Source organism: Podarcis vaucheri (genome assembly GCF_965113315.1).
Source record: "Podarcis vaucheri genome assembly, chromosome: 14".
NCBI classification, from domain to species: Eukaryota; Metazoa; Chordata; class Lepidosauria; order Squamata; family Lacertidae; genus Podarcis; species Podarcis vaucheri.
Genome location: NC_138752.1, coordinates 35,579,784 through 35,600,911, shown reverse-complemented (window position 1 = coordinate 35,600,911; position 21,128 = coordinate 35,579,784). Strand labels below are relative to the sequence as shown.

General features: G+C 47.0%; 2 protein-coding genes across 2 annotated transcripts in view; one reads left to right on the top strand and one right to left on the bottom strand.

Moving 5' to 3' along the window:
* Window positions 1–4,178, top strand: part of WDR90 (WD repeat domain 90) — a 44,887-nt gene extending 40,709 nt beyond the window's left edge. The window contains exons 42-43 of the mRNA XM_082199033.1: window positions 677–761; window positions 2,196–4,178. Of these exons, the coding sequence (XP_082055159.1) occupies window positions 677–761; window positions 2,196–2,383 (273 nt within the window). The 3' untranslated portion in view covers window positions 2,384–4,178. The remainder of the gene's footprint in view (window positions 1–676; window positions 762–2,195) is intronic.
* A 146-nt stretch (window positions 4,179–4,324) lies between these two features.
* NAGPA (N-acetylglucosamine-1-phosphodiester alpha-N-acetylglucosaminidase) lies at window positions 4,325–19,264 on the bottom strand. The gene is made up of 11 exons (XM_082199101.1): window positions 19,097–19,264; window positions 16,698–17,183; window positions 15,890–16,029; window positions 14,853–14,961; window positions 13,178–13,306; window positions 12,688–12,896; window positions 11,442–11,489; window positions 9,502–9,630; window positions 8,620–8,751; window positions 7,066–7,117; window positions 4,325–6,251 (listed from the first exon to the last, which is right to left on the bottom strand). The coding sequence occupies exons 1-11, from the start codon at window positions 19,219–19,221 to the stop codon at window positions 6,032–6,034; spliced, it is 1,779 nt and encodes a 592-aa protein (XP_082055227.1). The 5' UTR covers window positions 19,222–19,264; the 3' UTR covers window positions 4,325–6,031.
* Window positions 19,265–21,128: the final 1,864 nt, after the last annotated feature.

Below are 21,128 nucleotides of genomic sequence, written 5' to 3'. Positions count from 1 at the left end.
GAGCTTCTCCTTGTTCTGTTTAGCTCATAGAGTTTGACTGAAAAGCAAAGCAGCACCAAGCAAGTCGAGATGTAGCAGGTCACTGCAGTTCAACAGATTTGGACGCTGTATAACTTCCAGCCTCTCCCCCCACCCCCAGACTTGAGCAGGATTGCATGCCCCAACTGCAGCTGAAATGGAGAGGGACAGAGAAACCCATGGATTGCTCCATTTTCTCAATAGACCACTCAACTTATATTTGGGGGGTTGACTCTCTCCCCACCCTTTTTCCTTCCTTTTGCATTTTCTCAAATGCCTAAGATTTTCCTGCAGAAGTGATGGCTGCTTCCGTTTTGCAGAGTCAAATTGCCCAGCCTAATGGGTTCCACCCTTTGTGCCCTCTGCAAGATGCTGCAATTGTTAGTTGGACATTCTTGCACATTAATCCGATTGCATCTTAGAGCAGATTGCAACATTTATTGCAAGCCCACACATACAGAGGGTGCATTCCTTTGATCATTTGGACATTTTTCTGTTCAAAAATGCCTGCAAGGAGAAGTTTCTCCTCCTGTGCCTTCCTGGTGTGTATTGGAATGAAAAATAAGCAGCCTTTTCCACACTGCAAAAATAACACTTCCTCTTCATTTTGCAATAGATTCTAACACCTTGGGACTTTTTTCCTCTCGCTTGTGTGCAGGTCATAGAGAAGATTTCCTTGCCGTACTTTGCCACGTCGCTAAGCTTGTCTCCTGCTGCCTGTATTATAGCCGTTGGCTTCAGTGGTGGGTATTCAGAAGACCCCAATGGGCAGGTGGGGGTAGTGTCCAAAGACCCCTCGGAAGGCAGTTCTGTATATGGAAAGAGCCAAGTAACCTTGCATAGGAACATAGGAGACAGCCTCACATGGAGTCAGGTCATTTGTCCATCTTGCTCAGTATTATTACACTTACTGGCAGCAGCTCTTCAGCATTTCAGATAGAGGTTTTCCCCCTGCCCTACCTGGAGAAGCTGCCAGGGACTGAGCCTGGGACCTCTATATGCTCTACTTAAATATCTATGGCACTTCAGGCTGCCTCAGAAGGTGATGGGGCTCTCCTGTGATGAAAGTAGTTAAGTTGAAGCTGGGCTGGATGGCTGTCAAGGGTGGTGTAGTTGCCGCCTGCATTGGAAATACAGCACTGAACATAGGAGGCTTCCTTATGCTGAGTCAGACCGTTGGTTCATCTAGCTCAGTATTGTCTACACTGACTGGTAGCAGCACTCTTAAGTTTTCAGACTGGGAGTTTCCCCCTGTCCTACCTAGAGATACCTGGGACTTCCTGCATGCAAGGGAGATGCTCTAGCACGGAGCATTCCCCTTTTGTGTTTCCAGAAGTGTTATCACCTATCAGACAGGTGGGGCACTTGTGAGAACGTAAGAAGAGTCCTGCTGGATCAGGCCAATGACCCATCTAGTCCTGCATCCTGTTCTCACAGGAGCCTGCCAGGTGCCCATGGGCAGTCCACAAACAGGACCTGAGTGTAGCAGCACTCTCCCCACTTATGAGTCCTGGGTACTCAGAGTGGAGGTAGAACATGGTCATCATGGCTGGTAGCCACTGATAGCCTTACACTCCATGAATTTGTCTAATCCGTTTTTAAAGCCATCCAGTTGTGCATAGGGATGGACTTGCAGGAGACTTCATTGGTGCTGAGTGTTATTCTCATGCTTTTGAGCATACGTTCGTAGTCGCTAAGCCTAGAAACTTGAGATCATTCTCACCGTCAGGGAGCAGAAAGTAGGGCAGTCGACTTTGCCTAAAAGCCCACAGGGAGCCCACCGAGAAGGTCCAAGGAAGCTAACAAAACTTTCCAACTTGGGCACTGCATTGCCTTTGCTTTTTTACTTTTAAAACCAGTTCTGTTATTGCCCTCAGGTGACAAAGCAATGACCAATTTCATATGGCTGGTAAAAAAACCTTCAGAGCAATGTAGCCTCGCTTGCATGAGTCATCTGGTCAGAAGATTCCTGGGTGCTCTTTATTAATGTCTCTGCCCCCCCCCCCAGGGCAGGGCACCCTGATGATTTATTGTCTGGGGAACTCGAAAATCAACCCTGGCTGAGATTCTTGGGCAGATGATTTTTATACATGTACACATCCTTCAAATGCAGAATAGCACTGTCCTTGATTTATAAAAGGATGTTTTTTTAGTCTGTGGTTTTGTCTGCCCTACAGAGCGCATGTTGAGGCTGATCGAGCACCCAAAGAAGGCTGAGAGAGACTACCTGGGCCACGATGATGCTGTGTGCCTCTGCCGGTTTACCCCGTCTGGGAAACGCCTCTTCACAGCTTCCTATAATGAGATCCTGGTGTGGGAGGTCCACAGTAGAGGAATACAAAAAGCAGTTTCCATCACCAGTTGAGTCGGATGCAAACATGGTTGCTACCTCAGGGTTGCCCTGAAAACTCCCCATCCCGATGCTGTGCATCAGCTCCAGCCTCCTGTTTCTGAGTTCAGCAATCGAAAATGCCCAGGAGCTGCACAGCTGTCCCCATTGGACCATTTCTATTGGACCCAGGCAGGACCATTCCATGATCTCCATTTGACATTCCAGGAAGTGAAAATGGTCAGTGGCAATTAGCCAGAACCTGCAGGGATTGGGAGCCAAAACGCCAACACCACCCACCTCTTCCACATGTGCTTCTCCTCCATTTAGGCACACAAGCCCCTTACTTGTCAATCACCCCCCACTTCTTCATATTGGGATGGAGGAAAGGAAGGAGTCCTCCTTTCCTACATTTTCCTACGTTCTGGCTGTCTTATCTCCTTTTTCACCATGGTAGGACAGCTAGCTTGATCAGAGTTCCTGAAATTTGGGGCAGGCAAGCTGTAGGTTGATGCCTGGATTTTATGGGGGGTGTCTGTTGCCCTCTTTCCTGTTGGATGCAGTGGGCATCAATGCAGGGATCTGATAACAGCCACTTCTCAAGCAAGCAGGGCATATCCTCATTCACATTTTCTGAATGGGAAGGTTCTAGGACTGGGTGGCCTAAGCTGCTCAGGATCAGACTCCAACACACCAGCATTTTCACACTTTCTTGATCCCCTTGAGGTTGAAGGATGGGCAGTGGTCATTCAGAAATAGCCCAGCCCCTCATGAAGATACTCTTCCAGAATGTCACTTTTGAAATGCTGACGAAGAGATGATCTCGTTCTATTTTTTTACTATATATTAGTTGAGCTCATTATACCCAACTATAACTTGTTATGTATTACAGTACCATTGCGTCCTGCACAGGGGTAAAGGTACGGGGCTGGCGCATATACGCAAAAACACATATACTCAAACCACTCCCCCACAAGAACTTCCCAGAACCCAGTAAGCAAGTATGAGAGCTTAAAAGCTCTTTCTGGGCCAGGAAAACCTTATGCAAAAGGAGCTTTTAAGCTCTCCCTTCATGGGTGCAAGCAATTTGATTTCAACTGGCTGGTTTTCAACTGCGTAAGGTTCAAATCACGCAAGTTAAATGTGTATAAAATGCAATTTTGCTGTACATATGGATTAGGATGAGTTTCTTGATTCTTAGCATTAAGAATGTGTACACATTGAGCATTACTCCCTCTCCCCCCAAAAAGAGAGACCGAAATGGGTTCATTATTCCTCGCTCATCTGTCCCAATACTAAAATTTGATTTTATGGTTCTCTTTACTTAGTTTTCTGTTGACTGTATGAGAACCAGAAGGGATTACACACACACACTCCAGCAGTTTGCTGTATTCTCTCAGCAAATACAGTGGCAAAACATATAAAATCACACACAAAAATCAGCCATGACCATGATAAGGATAAACACTGAGTGTAAACTTTGTGAGCACAAATTTGCCTTTTTCAGAAAGATATTTTTAAGGAGTATTATCAGGGATGTTCTAGAGTGGTTTTTTTAATTCAGATTTTGCAAATGTTTGTGTTTTTTTAGAATCCACAGATGATTGGGCAATAGTTTGCTTCTGAGGTGCAAAGCTGATAGAAATGGAATTGCTCATAAACCAGGCAGTGAAACAATTAATGTTTCCACTACTGTATCTCAAATGTGGCCTTAACACATAACTACATTGCTAGAGTTTTTGTTTGTAATTTATAGTAAGATGGAAGTTTTTAGTAAAATGTGTTTTTTAATTTTTGATCTAAAATAAAGTAGTATTTTTGTGCATTTGAACCTTTGTAGAGTTCCAATTTTGTATGTAGGCTTTAAGGTATCTGGGGACCATGTAAAAATGGATGAGACTCTTGACACTATGCATCTGGAAACAATGCCAAGTCTTGGCACCCTCTTTCAGGTAGTCAAAGGACAACATTCATAACTCAAGAGGAAAAAATGTCACTTTATTGTGTAAAAAGTATATAGTCCTGATTGTATAAAAAGTATATCCCTGCACCAAACATGGATGGTTGCTGCAATTGTTCTTCAACTTTTGAAGCTAACAAAACACACAATTTAAAATATGGCACAACATTTCACATGGGCTGCCAAAGACCCCTGGCATTATGAAGGAAGAGGCAAAGTGCAACAGAAAGAAAAAGTGGTTTGTGTATTCAGGCCGAGACAGGCTTAATTTCTGCTTTAAAATAAATTATCGGAAGGCAACCCCACCCGCAGCTACATCTTACAAAATATATTACTAAAAAACTTGTCATAAGATCGTACGCTATAGGCCTAACTTAGGCCATCATACTTAAGGCGTTAAGAGTCAAGCACTCTGATAACCAGAGTTGGAAGTAAAATTCCTCACAGTGAAGCCCTTTTCATTATCAATTCTTTTAGCACTTTCTCAACATGTGATGCTGAACCAGGCTCTGGTACGTCTCCCCCCAGCATGGCACAGACTGGAGCAATACAAGAACAAGTAATGAGCGCTGTGAACCAGCACACTGCTCATTTGCATCAAGCCAGTTAATTTGTAACTAGGGTTTAACATTATTTTTGAAGCAGCCCATTAGTCTTCCCAGCGAAAGCTGCAACCACCACTTACAAGAAATTAGTAAGGATGTACCCAGAATCTTCTCCTGCCCCTTGACACCCCTGGATCCGGCCCAAGCCTGGATCCCAAACCAATTGGGAGTGGGGCAGAGGCATACAGGCTTGGGCCGGATCTGGGCTGTCAAGGGGGCATGGGAAAGAGAGGAAGGCAGCAGCCTCTGCAAAACAGCACAGGGCTGTTTGCAAGAAGGCTTTTAAACAGCCCCACTCTGCACTTTGGCTATATCCACCTGTTATCAGCAAGGAAAAACTGGTAGTTATACATGAGCCATTTTGGCTCATGACACATCGCAGGTGGGGAACCTCCAGCCCTTTTGCTGCTGTTGGGCTACATCTTGCCTCATCTGTGACCATCAGCCATGATGGCTGACAGTGATGGAAGTTGGAGTCCATACTGTAATGTGGTGGTAGTTTTTATGCACAGGGGATTCTATTTGGAGTCCTTTACTGGAGCAGCAGAGAGGTCAAGGCCAGCCCCAGCAACTTCTAGATTTCTTTCCCCAACCTAAAACATCTGGAAGGGCAGTGGCTCATTTTGGAAAGGATGGGTCCGAGGTGGAGAACCTCAGGCCTGGAAGCCAAATCTATCCCTCTCTTATCTGTCCCTCAGGACCCTCCTCACAGTGCAACCCCCTCCCAAAGCCCCACACTTCCCCAGATGTTTCTTTTGCCAGCTGAAATGTGTCCTTTAACTCTGATACTCCCTCTTGCTTAGCGCGATGGAGGATACAGAGGTGTGTTTGTGGAAACGAGCCTACAGTACACAAAAAGGTAAAACTTGGGTTAACTGCTCTGCCCTCTTTCGCCTTAGGCCCTGTTCACTGCTGGGGGTTTCCAGATGGGAATATGGGGCCTTGGACTGGGAAAAGGTCCGTTGCCCCTAGGCGAGGCCAATGAGAGGAGCAGTAGTCAAGTTCTACGTGGAAGTCACTAGTTCCTTCTGGAAGGTTCCGCTACAGTGTATCATCACACAAGAGTGATGGATGGGGCCTCCTGCTGGTTCTCACATCAAAGGATCACAGGCGTCTGTGTTAGGTCTCTGTGTCTTCTGTGTAGTCTTCATTCTCTCCTCCTGCAAGTGGAAAACTGCTTGATTTCCCTAATAGTTCATAGTGGGAACTGTTGGGACGCCTGGAGAGGTAATTGTTATAGTTCTGCCGGCCTGTGGAGCTGCTGTAGCAAAAGTGCTTTATGTTGAAACCGGTGCTAACCAGAAGCAGCACAGATAAGACTCCTATAAACCATTCCTTACTGTAAAAACAAAAACAAAATAAAAATACTATTAATAATGTTAACCGATGAAAATAATAATCAGCATGTTTACAGTGCCTTAACACACCAGCTTGCGAACTGACAATAGAAGTCAAGAGATTCCCATTTCTTATATTCACTTTGATAAAATAGACTTGTCCCAGCAGACGAGGCTAGAACTAATAGCCTTCGGCTGCAGGAGGAGAGACTGCGCTTGAACATTAGAAGCAGCTTCCTGATGACAAGGCCAGATGGACGATGGGACCGATTCCCTAGAGAGGTGGTGAGCATCTCCCATGATGCAGATTCTTCAAAGTGGAGGTGCACACTGCATAGTTAAAACTATGGAATTTGCTCCCAGGGGAGGCAACGATGGCCAACAACTTGGATAGCTTTCAAAGAGAATTGGACAAATTCATGGAGGAAAAGGCTAACAAAGGCTACCAGCTGCCAAAGCTATGCTCCACCTCCAGAGTAATGTTTCTGAATACCACTTTCTGGGATTTGCAGGTGCAGAGTGCTCAGCTCCTGCTTGCAGCTTTCCTGTAGGCATCAGGCTGGCGACCATGAGACCAGGGTTGCTGGTTTAGATGGGCCACTGGCCTGATCCAGCAGACCCCTTCTTGTGTCCTGATAAGGATGGACAGCTGTCTATTGGGGGTGATCTATACTGCCTGCACTGGGCAAGGGGCTGGACTACGCAGAGGTGGAGGGGGCCTTGTAGACTAAGACTCTGCGACTAGCTCTATTACAGGAAGCTAGAATATATTACAACATACAACCACACTACAAAAACACAAAGCACACAACTTACATTGTAAACCAAAGGAGCACACCTTTCTCATCGGCCTTCAGCAAGCACTGCCCTGTGAGAGAGAGGGAGAGAGAGAGGCATTTAGATGCTTAATTGCCAAGCACAAGGGACAAGGCAAATCTCCAATGCAGCAAATAGACTGGAATGGATCCCTGAAGGCTTAATTGTCGCGTCAGATCAAGAGCCTAGATTTCTCTTGCTGTCCTGAAAGGGATGGGCAGGACAGTTTGTTCAAGACAAACGCAGATGACAACTGTGTAAGGGGGTGGGGTGGCGACAAAAAAGAGACGACGCCCCTAGTGCCCTAACTTGTTTCAAGGAATTCCTTCTCAAAGAATCCATACATTCCATCAGACTCGATCCATTTGTAATCTGCTCAACTTCAGCAAGCATTCAAAGATCAAGACATAGTAACTTTGGTTCCAATGCAACTGGAGCTTAAGCACCCTTGAAATTGATGAGATTTCCAATAGGACTCAAGCAGGTCTTAACTTCACCTGGCTCAAAGCCTCAGTTTACAGTGTTTACACTCCTTGGGAAAGAGGCACCCCTGAAACGCACCAGGAATAAAGTCCACTTCCCACCCCACTTTTCTATACAGTGCCATCGTCCCATTTCCCCTTTCTTACAGCTTTTTGATCCGTCGTCTTCCCTTGTACGTTGCACCACTAGAAAGCTACCCCAAAATCCACAGGTACTCTGGAATGTAGACCAAGAAGAGGGTAGCTGGGATATATGAAGCCATCAAATCTCTTGGGCCTATTCAACATGGTACCGCTATTCTGACTGGCAGCAGCCCTCCGGGGTGTGAGGGAGAGAAAGAGCTGTCCCAGGTATAACACCACAGGGAAGAACCACATGGCTGAGGCAGAGCAACAGCCTCGCATGCAAAAGCTTCCAGGTTCAATCTCCAGGTAGGGCTAAGACAGGCAAAGGCAACCTCGGACCTCCAGATGTTTTGGGACTACAACTCCCATGATCCCTAGCTAACAGGACCAGTGGTCAGGGATGATGGGAATTGTAGTCTCAAAACATCTGGAGGGCCAAGGTTGCCTATGCCTGGGCTAAGATGTAGGAAAAGCACTGAGGCCTAATTTGATCAATAGAATACCTGGCCTCTAATGAGCAGGGCTTTTATGCTGTACTTTAGAATTGGCCCCTTTCTTCAGGTTGTCTGTTTAGAAAAGGCTACCTGTCACTTGCCTCAATATGTTTTGTTTCTCTCAGTCAGCATGTTACACTTTTCTACTATTAAAGGTTTGCTTCATATATATGTATGAGTGAGGAGATATTTCCCTGGCAGGAGGGCTGATTTTTAGTCAGCCCCCTCCACAACATGAGAGAGATCCCTGCCCAAAGCCCTGGAGAGCAGCTGGCAGTCAGGGAAGACAATACTGAGATTGGTGGGCCAATGAGCCAGAGTCAAAATAAGGCCTCTTCCTATCTTTCCAGGACCCTTTTAAACAGGAAGCAAAAAGGCCAAGGGCCAAACCTTCCGAAAGAAAAGCTCAGGCTGTGTCTCCTCCTGAGTCACGAGGCCCCTGACCCACTTACTTCTGTCTACGTCGTCAGGCAGGGGGCATTCAGCAGAAACGTTGCAACTGCCCGTCTTCCGATCACAAGGATGCTGGTTTGGGCAGGGACAGGCATCCTGGCAGTTTGGCCCGTACCGTCCGCTGGGGCAGGCTGAGAAAACAATCACAGGGAAGACAAGTTGGGGTTACACAACAGCAAGCAGGCCAGGGTAACACATGGCAGAATGAGGCCTGGCTCTCTGTCTTACAGCAGGGTTTTCAGGCACGGATGAGCAGCCAAGGCTTACAAAGCCCTTCTGCCTTTGCCCAGAACAAGCTGTTCTTACAGAGGCTAACCAGATACCTGTGGGGAAACCAGAAAGCAGGACATGTGTGCAAGAGCACTCTCTTCTCCTGTGGTTTCTGGCACCTGGTATTCAGAAGCATGAATACCCCGACTGTGGAAGCAGAACCGAGCCATTGTGGCTAATAACCATGAATTTGTCCAATCCATTCATGTTGGTGGTCATCACTGCCTCCTGTGGTGGTGAGTTCCACAGTCTAACTGTGCACTGTGTGTAGAATCTGTGATGCAAACAAAGAAGATGTGGAAAGGTTGGACATTCTTCATCCACTAGCTGGCCCCACTTAGCCTCTCCTGTCAGCTAACTCACCCATTTCTTCACTGTCTTTTTCTTCGCCCATTTACACACTGTCTTCTGGCTGTCCAATTTATTTGGAGCCCAAAGCATGCCTCCCCACAGCACGTTAAGGAATTATAAAGGCTGGGAGGGGAGCAGTGACAGACACAAGTACCAGGTGCAGACAGTGCTATTTTAACCAGCAAGCTTTAACTCGGCAAGAAGGGAGTAGAGCAAATACGTTATCACCACAGCCAAGTTAAAATAAACAAATCTCTCACCTTCTTCGCAATGCGTGCCTTGGTAGCCAGCTGAGCAATTGCAAGTTCCGTGGACAGGGTCACAGGCACCACCATTGAGGCAGAGGCACTTCTGAAGGCAGCCATCACCATAGGAACCAGGAGCACAGGCTATGGCAGAAGAGACAGAAGGAGGGAGGAGACCACATGCAAAACACCATCAGGACTTTGGGTGGCGAGGAATATATATTTACTGTTTATTTGCTTCGCAAAAATTATATACAGCGCTTCATCCTACAAAAAGAAAACAACCTGAAATCCTTTACAAAAAAGAATAAAGCAATAAAATTACCAGTTAAAAACCAATTAAAAACCTTCAGAAATAAGCTAAAAGCCTAATGAATACACATGCCAGCATTCCACAGGTGTGGGTAGGCTTGTCTAAACAAAAATGTCTTTAGTAGGCGCCAGAAAGGTGCCTTCGCTGTAAGTACTCTGCCTGATGTCAATAGTGCGAGCCAAAGCGAAGGTTCTGCCGTGCTAAAACACTGATTTCTTACAAATGCTGTACAAATACTATGTGGCACTTTTAACAGGGCCAGTTCAGAGCAGTCAAGTGGGCTTATATAGGGCAAAGCAGTCTCGCAGGTAAACTGCTCCCAAGCTGTTAAGCGCTTTATATACTAACAGTAAGAAACTAATTGAACTTGGCCTGGTAGGAAGCCAGTGCAGATCTTTGAGCAGAGGTGCTATATGCTGGTGGGGTGTCAGTCCCAGGGGCAGCTGTGCAGCAGCATTCTCTGCATTGCCTGCAGCTTCCAGGTCAAGAGCAAGAGAAGCCCCAATATAACTGAATTATACCCAAGCAGACTATTTGTTCAATTGGCTCAGTACTGTCTGCACTGATTGGCGGCAGCTTCCATGCTTTCAGAATGGCCGACTTGCCCAGCCTTCCCCACAGACGCCAGGATTTTTTATTTATAGATGTATTTATATACCAACAATTGATACAATGCAAGGATTGAACCTGGGACCCTTCTGCATTCCAAGCACATGTTCTACCAGTGAGCACATGTTCTACCCCTCCCTTGTAAAGCAGGGATAGCCAACGTGGCAGCCTCCAAATGTTGCTAGACTACAGCTCCCATCATGCCTTGCCACAAGCCGCACTTGCTGGGGCTGATGGGATCTGGAGTCCAGCAACAAGAACAGCCAGAGAACACCTGCTGGCTTTCCCTGCTATGAAGGGTCACACACACAGTTATTCCAACCTTGCATTTAAGCACTAGCCTGGTGACACAGATGGTAAGGACCTTGCATGGACACGAGTAAGCTGGATAAGGGGGCAGCTGTGGATCTCTCCATCCCCTACATCTGTCCCAGGACAGAAAATGCAGCCCATGTTGTTTCTGCAGTTTGCATAAGCTCGTCCTTCTTTTGGAATAAATCACAATAATAATATAAAAAACTCAGCATTGGGTGGCCACAATGCAGGCCACCAAAAGTGCCTCCCCCCCCCCCAATACATGTAGCAATGTCAAAACAGAAAAGTCAATCACAATGTAAGTTGCCCTGGAAATATATATTTACCGTAGTTAATTTCTATCCTGACCAAAGAATGCTTGGAGCAAGGAACACAAAGTAAAGCAATAAAAGAAGAACAAGGCAATAAAATCAATAAAACTGGAGAAAAACAGCTACTGCCAGTTCAATCAACTGCAGCGTATTTTCAAGGACTGTAACAATTCAGCTTATTATTTGGCCAAAGGGTGAAAAGTTTGTTTTGTTTTGTTTGAGTTTATACTCTGCCCCACGATGGCTGGGGCCGATGGAACTTGCGGTCCAAGACCACTGGAGGGCATTAGGTTGGCAAACGCTGCCCTAACTTTTGCAATTGGTTTCCCAAGTTACAAACTGATGCAATAAATAAATATTCACACAACTCTACAAAGGAAGGATTGTTAGGGAGGAAATCCAGCTACCTTCACTGCAGTTGGGGCTCTTCCAGCCAGCATCACAAAGACATCCCTCTGCAATAAAGGGGGAAAGAAGAGATGGATGTGATTTTGGAGCAGTGAGTTCATGGGCACAGAGAGGTAAGTTGTGGCACAACCGGGAATAGAGTCACCAGTGCCGGCAAAGGAGGGAATTCAGGACAGAACGTGGGATTTTCAGATAAGACACAGCCAAGGGGAAACGGAGGACATTTGGGGAATATTGTTATTAAGTTAGTCACCTTATTTTTCAGTGACAACTCAAAGCAACTGAAAATATTTGAAGAAAGTAACAAACACGTAAATACATTAAAACAGCATTAACAAGTCTAAAAGACAGTTCTATTTAAAAACAAGCAGACTAAACCAACACAAAAAGGAAACAGAGAGTTAAAAGCCAAAGGCCAGTTTAGGGGGCGATGGGGAGCCTGGGGAGCAAACACAGCTCTGTCCTCCAAGATTCAGGAGGAGTAGGTGGGAAACTGCCACCACTGCTCCTATGCTGGATACCAAGAAGTTGCCTCACTCTGCCCAATGGTAGAGCCAGCATCCTAACAAATCAGAACAGGTTAGTCCGAGGCTGCCTTTAACCAAAAGAAAAAGAGGAGTAAAAAAACATCCCCTGCTATATATCCAAGGGTTTTTAAAAACCCCAATTTGCTCAGAAGCAGTCTCAGCAGGAGTCCCACTTGTTAATAGCAATGTGCTTTCTAGAACCCCAATTCTATAGGCAGCCTCTAAATCAAGGGTGCTGTAGGGACGTGGGTGGAGCTGTGGGTTAAACCACAGAGCCTAGGACTTGCCGATCAGAAGGTCAGCGGTTCGAATCCCCACGATGGGGTGAGCTCCGGTTGCTCGGTCCCTGCTCCTGCCAATCAAGCAGTTCGAAAGCATGTCAAAGTGCAAGTAGAACAATAGGTACCGCTCCAGCGGGAAGGTAAACGGCGTTTCCGTGCGCTGCTCCGGTTTGCCAGAAGCAGCTTAGTCATGCTGGCCACATGACCCGGAAGCTGTACGCCGGCTCCTTCGGCCAATAAAGCGAGATGAGCGCCACAACCCCAGAGTCGGCCACAACTGGACCTAATGGTCAGGGGTCTCTTTACCTTTACCTTTACTTGCTACTAGTGATGTGCTTCTGAGAGCCCCATCTCTATAGGCAGCCCTGACTTGGAGGCCGGGCACCTATTCTACCTGACCCACATGCTCACACCTCTCCCAGCCTACGTGGCCTTGCCTTCTGTACAGATTCCATGCAGGGTGCAGTTGGAAGGGCCGCAGTCCAAGACATCGCATGCTGGTCCTCTCCAGAGAGTTCCATCACACTGACATTCCCCAAGGATGCAGTGCCCATGCCCACTGCAGTCCGGAGGCTGGCAGGCAGGTTCGTGGACACACAGGATAGTCGAAACCTGCCGAGGGCAGCGCCACATGGGGTAAGGTTCGCTGGGGAGAAAGAAATACTGATTGCACCAAAAGAAAAACAACAGCAGCCAAGCCAAGCCCTAGTACACATCCTGGCCCTTCTTTAAAGCTGGGAGAAACAGCGAGGTTTCTCAGCTGTAGTAATTTCATTTGACACTGATGCAGACCCACAGAAAACTGTCTCACCCCCCAAACATAGCCTGGCCACTTCAGGACCAGAAGTGTGACAGCAGGGGGCTCTTTCTGCGTTGTCCACGAGTACAGGGTCGAGCTCCCCTTTAGCAAACAGTGACAGCACCTACCAGTGATCTGAAGGGTAACTAGCAAGCGTTCCATTCAAGACCAGGGTTGCAGACCCTCCGCCGTCCAAGTTGATGGCATTGACGACGCCTTGCTGCTTCAGGAAATCAGCCATATCCCAAAGGCTGAGGCTGTGCAAACAATTAAGGGGATAGCTGTGAGAAGATGCCTTGCATAGGCGGAAGAAGAGTAAGGGCTGGCCCTATCCTTAGGCAGAGGAAGGAGGCAAATGCTGGAGAGCAGGGAGCGGAAGTTAAGTGTTAGGGCTGGATGAGCCATGTGGCATGCTCTGTTCCCGGCCACGCTAGCCTGTGGTCCTTGTGTGTAGTGGAATGTTCTGGCACATTAACAGTGTCAATGCAAGATTAAACTGTTTGTATGCTAGGCTTCTGTACAAGACTTCACCATCTGCCTCAGGCAGTGAGAAGTCTTAGGGCAGCCCTGAAAAGAGAACCAGCGATTACTGTAGCACAGACAAGATAACAGCTTGAGGGTTGGGTTGGTGGGGACGACCATATATTTTCATGTGAGAGAGAATTCACATACCACAGTAACCAACCTTCCAAACCTGGCTCTGCTTTCTTTAAGATGAGGGTCAATTCAGGTCATTAAAAAAAGAAGGCTCTTTCATATAGGCCTGGTTAACTAAACCATGGTTTAATTTAATCATCTGAACCTGCCCCAGTGCCTTAGCCTGTAAGCCATGATTTACTGCACTTAACATAAACTAAGGTTTGCAAACCAACCTCTTAGCGTTATGGGCAAACCGGGATACATTACAGAATAATACTTGTCTGGTGCTAGGCAGGCCTGGTTCGTACATGACACTAAGTCCTCCAGGATTGTTTAAGCCTTAGGTTATTGTATTTTAGTGTTTTGTTGGAAGCCGCCCAGAGTGGCTGGGGAAACCCAGCCAGATGGGCAGGGTATAAATAAATTATTATTATTATTATTATTATTATTATTATTATTATTATTATTATTATTAGTTTGCTAAACAAACCAGAACCAAGTGTCCCTACACCATGGTTTATTGAACCACGGCTTAGTGTTATGCCCAAATCTCATCACTCTTTGTTGAGTCATAGGATGGAAATTCCTCAGACACCTACATGTTAAATGCTAGCACCTACAGTTGGATTCCTTATTTAACTTTTCTCCTGAATTGTTAAGTAAAGGTAAAGGTACCCCTGCCCGTGCGGGCCAGTCTTGCCAGACTCTAGGGTTGTGCGCTCATCTCACTCTATAGGCTGGGAGCCAGCGCTGTCTGCAGACACTTCCGGGTCACGTGGCCAGCGTGACAAGCTGCATCTGGCGAGCCAGCGCAGCACACGGAACGCCGTTTATCTTCCCGCTGGTAAGCGGTCCCTATTTATCTACTTGCACCTGGGGGTGCTTTCGAACTGCTAGGTTGGCAGGCGCTGGGACCGAACGACGGGAGCGCACCCCGCCGCGGGGATTCGAACTGCCAACCATGCGATCGGCAAGTCCTAGGCGCTGAGGTTTTACCCACAGCGCCACCCGCGTCCCTATCCTGAATTGTTACTTAAATAAAAAAAGCAAAACTGACCCACAACACATCTAGGAGATAAAGAGGCCCTCCAAGGAGAGCTCAATCTGAGGCATGGATCACCTACCCCACTAGGAGGAATGACTTCAAAAACTAATCAGACTTACCCCCTTGTATGTGTCTGCCCATCAAAGTGCGCCAACACCAGCTGTCCTTGCCTGTCATGCCCCACGGCTGTCCTCGCAGACACAGTATTGATGAACTTGTCAAACGTACCTACCACAAAGGGGTGGGGAGAAAGAGAGACAGAGTACAAATAGCTGAGAAACATAATCACTCTGCTACAAGGATGTTTTTTTTTAAAAAAAACAAATCACAGGGCAAAACCTCTCCTTGCAGCAGAATGGTGTAAGCATGTTTTGTTTTCTTAAATACTGTCTGCTTTAAGCTGGGTACCATCACAGCTCTGGTCTTTTGTTTTGCCATATATAAACATATGTATTTAATTTTCATGAGCATACAGACAAGAAACATAAATGTAATGAATCATTTGAAGAGAGAATACAAGAATTCAGTTTCACTGAAGCGTGGGCATGGTGATTATAATGAAAGAACATTAAAAAAACCAGATATCTGGTTCTGGGAAGGAAATAAAAATTAATACGATTAGCTGCAGTCCATTAACCACAAGTCACTGGTGTGTTTGAGGAGCTGCAAAATGGTTTTCTTTGTTGCATACAAATTCAATTAAACAGCACCACAAATCACCACTTGTCTTTTTGATTACCTTTTCCTAATGCTTACATCTTATATCTTAATTTTTCCATTAGGGCCGTGGACAGCCTTGGCCTTGAGCCTGCTGAGCCTGGGGTGGTCTAGAGCTTGCTAGGTCATGCCAGGACCTTCATGGAACATGTTCTTCCCCTGCCCAAGCCTTACTCACCAGAGGAACCAAGTGAATCCCATAGCTCTTCACCCACCCAACAGCACAGAAAGCATGGGGGGGGGCACAGAAAGGCAGTGGACTGAAGGAAAAGATGCAAGACACATCAGTTCCTCTCCAGTCTTGGGTGGCTACCAAGCCTTGTGGGTGCTTCCCATTATGAACAGATCAATACACGCCCCCTGTTATCGCTCCTCCTCCCCTTCTGACCATCCAGTGCATCAGGCAGACAAAAGGAACAGGCCCCCTCCCCACATTTACCTGTTTCCTGCGTCTCGTCACATTCCACCGCCCGACTCTGATTCACATAGACCTCCCCATCTCGCAAGAGCCAACCCACCCCACTCACAAGCTGCACAAAGGGATTGTCTTTAGCCAACACGTCCTCCTCAGAGAGGTAGCTGGAAAAGACAACAGAGGAGCCATGTTATAAGGAGGGAGCGGCATTTGAAAATATTTAAAGGACACTTCCTCTCTGAGAATTGTAGCTCTGTGATGGGAATAGGGATCTGCTTTCAGCATCTTTCACAAACCACACTTCCCAGGATCTTCTGGCAAAAGCCTTGACTGTGGTACAATACTGCTTTAATGGCCAGTGGATCAGGCTATCTCAGGAGGTGGTAGAGCTCTCCTATGAGGCAGAAGCTGAATGGCTCTCCATCAGGGATGCTGCAGTACACTCTGCACTGCAAACCCAGCCCTGAAGAGTGGGTTGAGCTAAGTGTGATCACCAATGTCCCTTCCAAGTTCACAGTTTACCATGATCTGAGGGATAGCTCAGGTGGAAGAGCATGAGACTTGTAATCTCAGGGTTGTGGGTTGAGACCCACACTGGGTGAAAGTTTCCTGCATTGCAGGGGGTTGAACTGCATGACCCTCGTAGTCCCTTCCAAACTCCAAGTCTGTGATCATGGTATCTCCCCTGCTTTCTAGGATTTCAGAAATCGTAGAAAGTCACTGCCAGTCAGTGTTGACCATGCTAAGCCAGATGGCCCAATGGCCTGACAGGTACTATGTGATTTCCAGCTCCCAACACCTGGTTTAAAAGGAAGAGTTGCTGATTCCTTACCCAAAGACTAGAGTGCCATCCTTCCGGATGCCAAAATGAGCATTCTGAATCCCTCCGGAGGACTGGATGAGATGCCCATCGCTCACAACATTCCCAAGGCACTCTCCGGTTTTTGTGTTGAAATACCCTCCGTTCTGGGCCACAAGGCACTTGCCATGCCTGGCAGTCTCTTCCACTGTTGCTCGGCTGCGTTTACGGCAGCCCCCTGGCCCACCAGGCTCCAGCACAGAGAACGTCCTCAGGGGGTCCCTCACTGTAGTGAGATGGCCATAGACATGTCGACTATTCTGACCCTTTGGAGGGATGTCAGAGATGAAGATGCTTGTGACGGTCAGTGGAAAGACAGTGCTGTTATTGCTAAGCCAGGATTCATGTGTTGTGTTGCCGTGTCGGAGAGCTTGACAGTCCCGAACGTACCGATGGTGATGCCGCGGACCGTGTCGAGGTGGAAGATATGGTGGTAATAGGTCATCGTTCAATGAATTCCTGAAATTTTGCAAGTTTCCAATGTGAATCATACAGGTTCAGACTCACTAGCTTGCCCTGTCAAATTGTTTGCACCACCTTGCTTCCTTACAACATATGTTGGATACAAGGTTGACCCCAAAATGTTATTTGGAGCAAATTTCTAATAAATCTGCACAAAGCTGGGCCAAGAAATGCAAAACCCATATAATTAAATATGGACTGATAGCTGGTGTCCTCAGTGTTACTACCCCTTTAGCTGAAAAGCATTGAATTACAAATAAAGTTGCAGAGTGGGACCTCCTGCTAGCTAGATATCACCTCCAAACTGTGCAAGCCTCATAATGTTATTATTCTGTGAAATCTTAAATTCTAGATTACTTTTTTGAATTATCATAGGATGCACTGAGGAAGGCATTTAGAACTTGGAGTATATTTGGGTGGAAGAAATGCCATCTGTTATAAGACTGGTATCCATTAGGAAACACCACCTCTCCACCTGCATGGAGTGAATATCTTTCTGAGACAACACCTCTATTTCACCACAAGCAGCTCTAATGAGCCATTAAAAGCCGTTCCATTAATGCTCAGGTAATAAACACATTAAGGGACGCGGTTGGCGCTGTGGGTTAAACCACAGAGCCTAGGACTTGCTGATCAGAAAGTTGGCGGTTCGAATCCCCGCGACGGGGTGAGCTCCCGTTGCTTGGTCCCTGCTCCTGCCAATCTAGCAGTTCGAAAGCACATTAAAGTGCAAGTAGATAAATAGATACCGCTCCAGCGGGAAGGTAAACGGCATTTCCCTGTGCTGCTCTGGTTCGCCGGAAGCGGCTTGGTCATGCTGGCCACATGACCCGGAAGCTGTACGCCAGCTCTCTCGGCGAGTAAAGCGAGATGAGCGCTGCAACCCCAGAGTCGGTCACGAGTGGACCTAATGGTCAGGGGTCCCTTTACCTTTAATAAACACACTAAGTTTGCTCTTTTCCCATGCCTGTCATTTTACATCGAGCTAAATAGGCCAGGGGAGGGGCTGACCAAAGAAGAAACTCTGACTCAAGGGACTGCAAACAACTGCCACTAAGCAGGTCAGAAATCAAAAGGGTGGCAGGCAAGATCAGGCTTGTGCTTGGATGAGGAAGCACACTTTGAGGGCTGAACATCTGTAAGTAGGCAGTTCTGCGCTAAACTAGATCCTAAGGAAACCCACATTGTGTAAGAAGATGGAGGAACACTCAGTGGATTTAAGAAAACTACTGCCCCCACTCACGTGTCTTTTAATGCAGCCTGAGAGCCAGAAATTAAGGTGCCCAGAGTTTTCTCCACCACTGGAAAAACTTCACTCAATCTCTGTGTTAAAGCAACTGGAACAGAGGAAATGAAAAGCAACCGTCCTAGTAGGTCTCACTCCCCCATTTCTGCCTGACAAAACTACCACCAAGTTCTAGAACAGAACTAATTTAGTTACAAAGAAGAATGTTTGAGAAAACTGGAGAGCTTCCTGCACACAGCCGCCAGATCCACAAATGTGATAAGATGGGGAAGTACTGATGTGGCAGGATAAGACGAATGAAAGCATTTTGTTAAGGCTCTCCCAAATTAAAAAAGTTCTCTGCAAGGACTTGTATGCGTATGCATATAGAATCTCTACCCTGAAACAAACAAACAAAAAAGCACTCGGGGAATACGGTGCTATTCCAAAATCCTCTCCTTGTTCTACTACCTTGCAAGCAGTGTTACTTGTTCAACGGGACATCAGCCCGGGTATTATCAGTTTGATCTCCTCGGCCCTCGTATCACCTGAGTTTCCTTCACGTACAAGCACAGCTAAAGATTAGCTAAATGCGGCGGGGGGGGGGGAGAGCCGGAAACTCTCGCCCCCGCGCCCACAGGATGCTTAGAGGTGGAAAGGCTTCTCCTCTGGTTTGAGCACTTACCAAGCTACGGCGTGACCCTGAACTCCCAGAAGGCAGCGGAGCAGCACCATAGAAAAAACGACCAAAGCAGTCGGTCGCTGCCCCTCGCCTACTCTATACACTAGGCGCTCTATGGAGGCCGCCATATTGAGCCTGCTGCACGGTCACACGACAAGCCATCACATGAAACTATTTCAAAAGCTGCAAAGCCAGGAGCGGAAAAAGGAAGCGTGGTTTCACTGCTCCTTCTGGTGGCCAACTAGCGGAATCACAGGATTTGCTCGCCTGAGATTAGGAGGAGCAAGTGTCTTCTTGTTTTCGTTGTTGTTGTTTATTGTTGTGTCCTTAAGGCGGCCACTTATGCTGGAACAGGATTTGTATTTGCATAAAATTTGCATGTGCTAATTTGATGCAAATACTATGCTAATTTGATGCAAATTTAGAAATAACTACTGTAATTTAAACAGACATACCAAATCTCATCGTGATGGGAAAGACTGACCCCGGGGGACCAGTGTGCCTTCTCTGTCTAGGTCAGGGGTCTGCAACCTTTAAGACAAAAAGAGCCACTTGGACCTGTTTCCGAAGGAAAAAAACCTGGGAGCCGCAAAACCACTGCGACATTTAAAACAAATATAACACTGCATATATTGTTTCTTACCTTAATGTCCGATCTGACAGCGGGCAGGAAGGTGACGTCGGGACGGTGCGTGACTAATGCACGCACCGCCCCCATACGACGTCACAGCCAGTACAGCGCCCGCCACAGTGGGGAGTGTCGGGGCGCACAATGCGCCTCCTCCCCTCGCTAGTATCCGCCCCGGAGCCGCGGCAAAGGTGTAAAAGAGCCACATGCGGCTCCAGAGCCGCGGGTTGCAGACCCCTGGTCTAGGTGCTATCTCGTGGTGGGCAACTGCAACCCCCCTCCCTTTTATGACTTTAACTTATCTTTTAAGTGGGTGTTGGACCTGACCGCCTTTCAGACAGGAGAGCTGTCCTCTAACAGCACTTCAAACTGAGGGCCATCTTCTGTAAACTAAGACACACTGTCACCCACCTTACAGTATAAAATTTGACACCAGGCAAACCGCAAGGGAAGGGGAAGGTGCTGGGTTGAGGAGGGAAGGAATATTTATTTATTAATACATTTATATCCCACTTTTTCTCCAAGGAACTCAGTGATTTGAACCCTGCTCTCCCAGCAACTAGTTCAGCACTCTAACCACTACACCACATTTTGATTATCCCAGCTACATGGTGCTTAGGGTTCGGTGCAGGCTCCATTGCAATAGTGCAGCTAAGGCAGCAATCCTGACTAAGGTCACATCCACATCAGACACATCTTCCCCTAAAGACTTGGGAACTGTAGTTTACCCTTCACAAAGCTACACTTCCCGGAACCTTTAACAAACTACATTTCTTAGGATTCTTTGGGATTGATTGCTAAAAAGCGGGTTTTTGCATGGGAAGTTCCAGACCCAAAAAGACGATGCTCTGACACGGAGCTTTAAAGGATGGACCGTGTATGGAAAGGTAAGTGTGGATAAGCTGCTAGTTTCACTAAATTCAGTAGAGCTATACTCCCAGGTAAGTGGGGCTAGGATTGCACCCTTAGGCCATCGTGTCATTTCCACTCTACCTTATTCCAGTCCTCTAATGGTATTTCGTTGGGATAGACGAGCAGTTTCCATCTGCTGCTTTGCACAGGTTGCTTCTCTGTATGATGATTTTGCATTTGACCCTGGGACTTGCTTACCTACTAGTTTCCTCAGCTGTGTTTACATGAAGCAGGTGGGGATATGAATCTGTGAGCAAGGGACAGCACATCACAAATCACTGGCCTAGCTCCTTTGTCTGCCCATTGAACCCACCCAACCACACCCAGCACCTGTTGCCTGAGGACAACACCCCACTGTCTAATGTTAGGGTGGGCCCTGAAATCTGTCAGCACCCCCACTAGCAGAGCAAAGGTGGAAAAAGTGGATAGAGAGTCCCCCCCTTTAATTGTCATAACACTAGAAACTGGGGCCATCCAATGAAGCTGAATGTTGGA

Excerpts from the sequence above, each read along its gene's own strand:
- NAGPA (XM_082199101.1), bottom strand. The coding sequence starts at position 19,221 with ATGGCGGCCTCCATAGAGCGCCTAGTGTATAGAGTAGGCGAGGGGCAG. Across the intron at positions 14,962-15,889 it reads TGACGAGACGCAGGAAACAG|GTACGTTTGACAAGTTCATC; the intron begins GTAAATGTGGGG and ends CCTTTGTGGTAG. Across the intron at positions 7,118-8,619 it reads GCCTGACGACGTAGACAGAA|GGCAGTGCTTGCTGAAGGCC; the intron begins GTAAGTGGGTCA and ends TCTCTCTCACAG.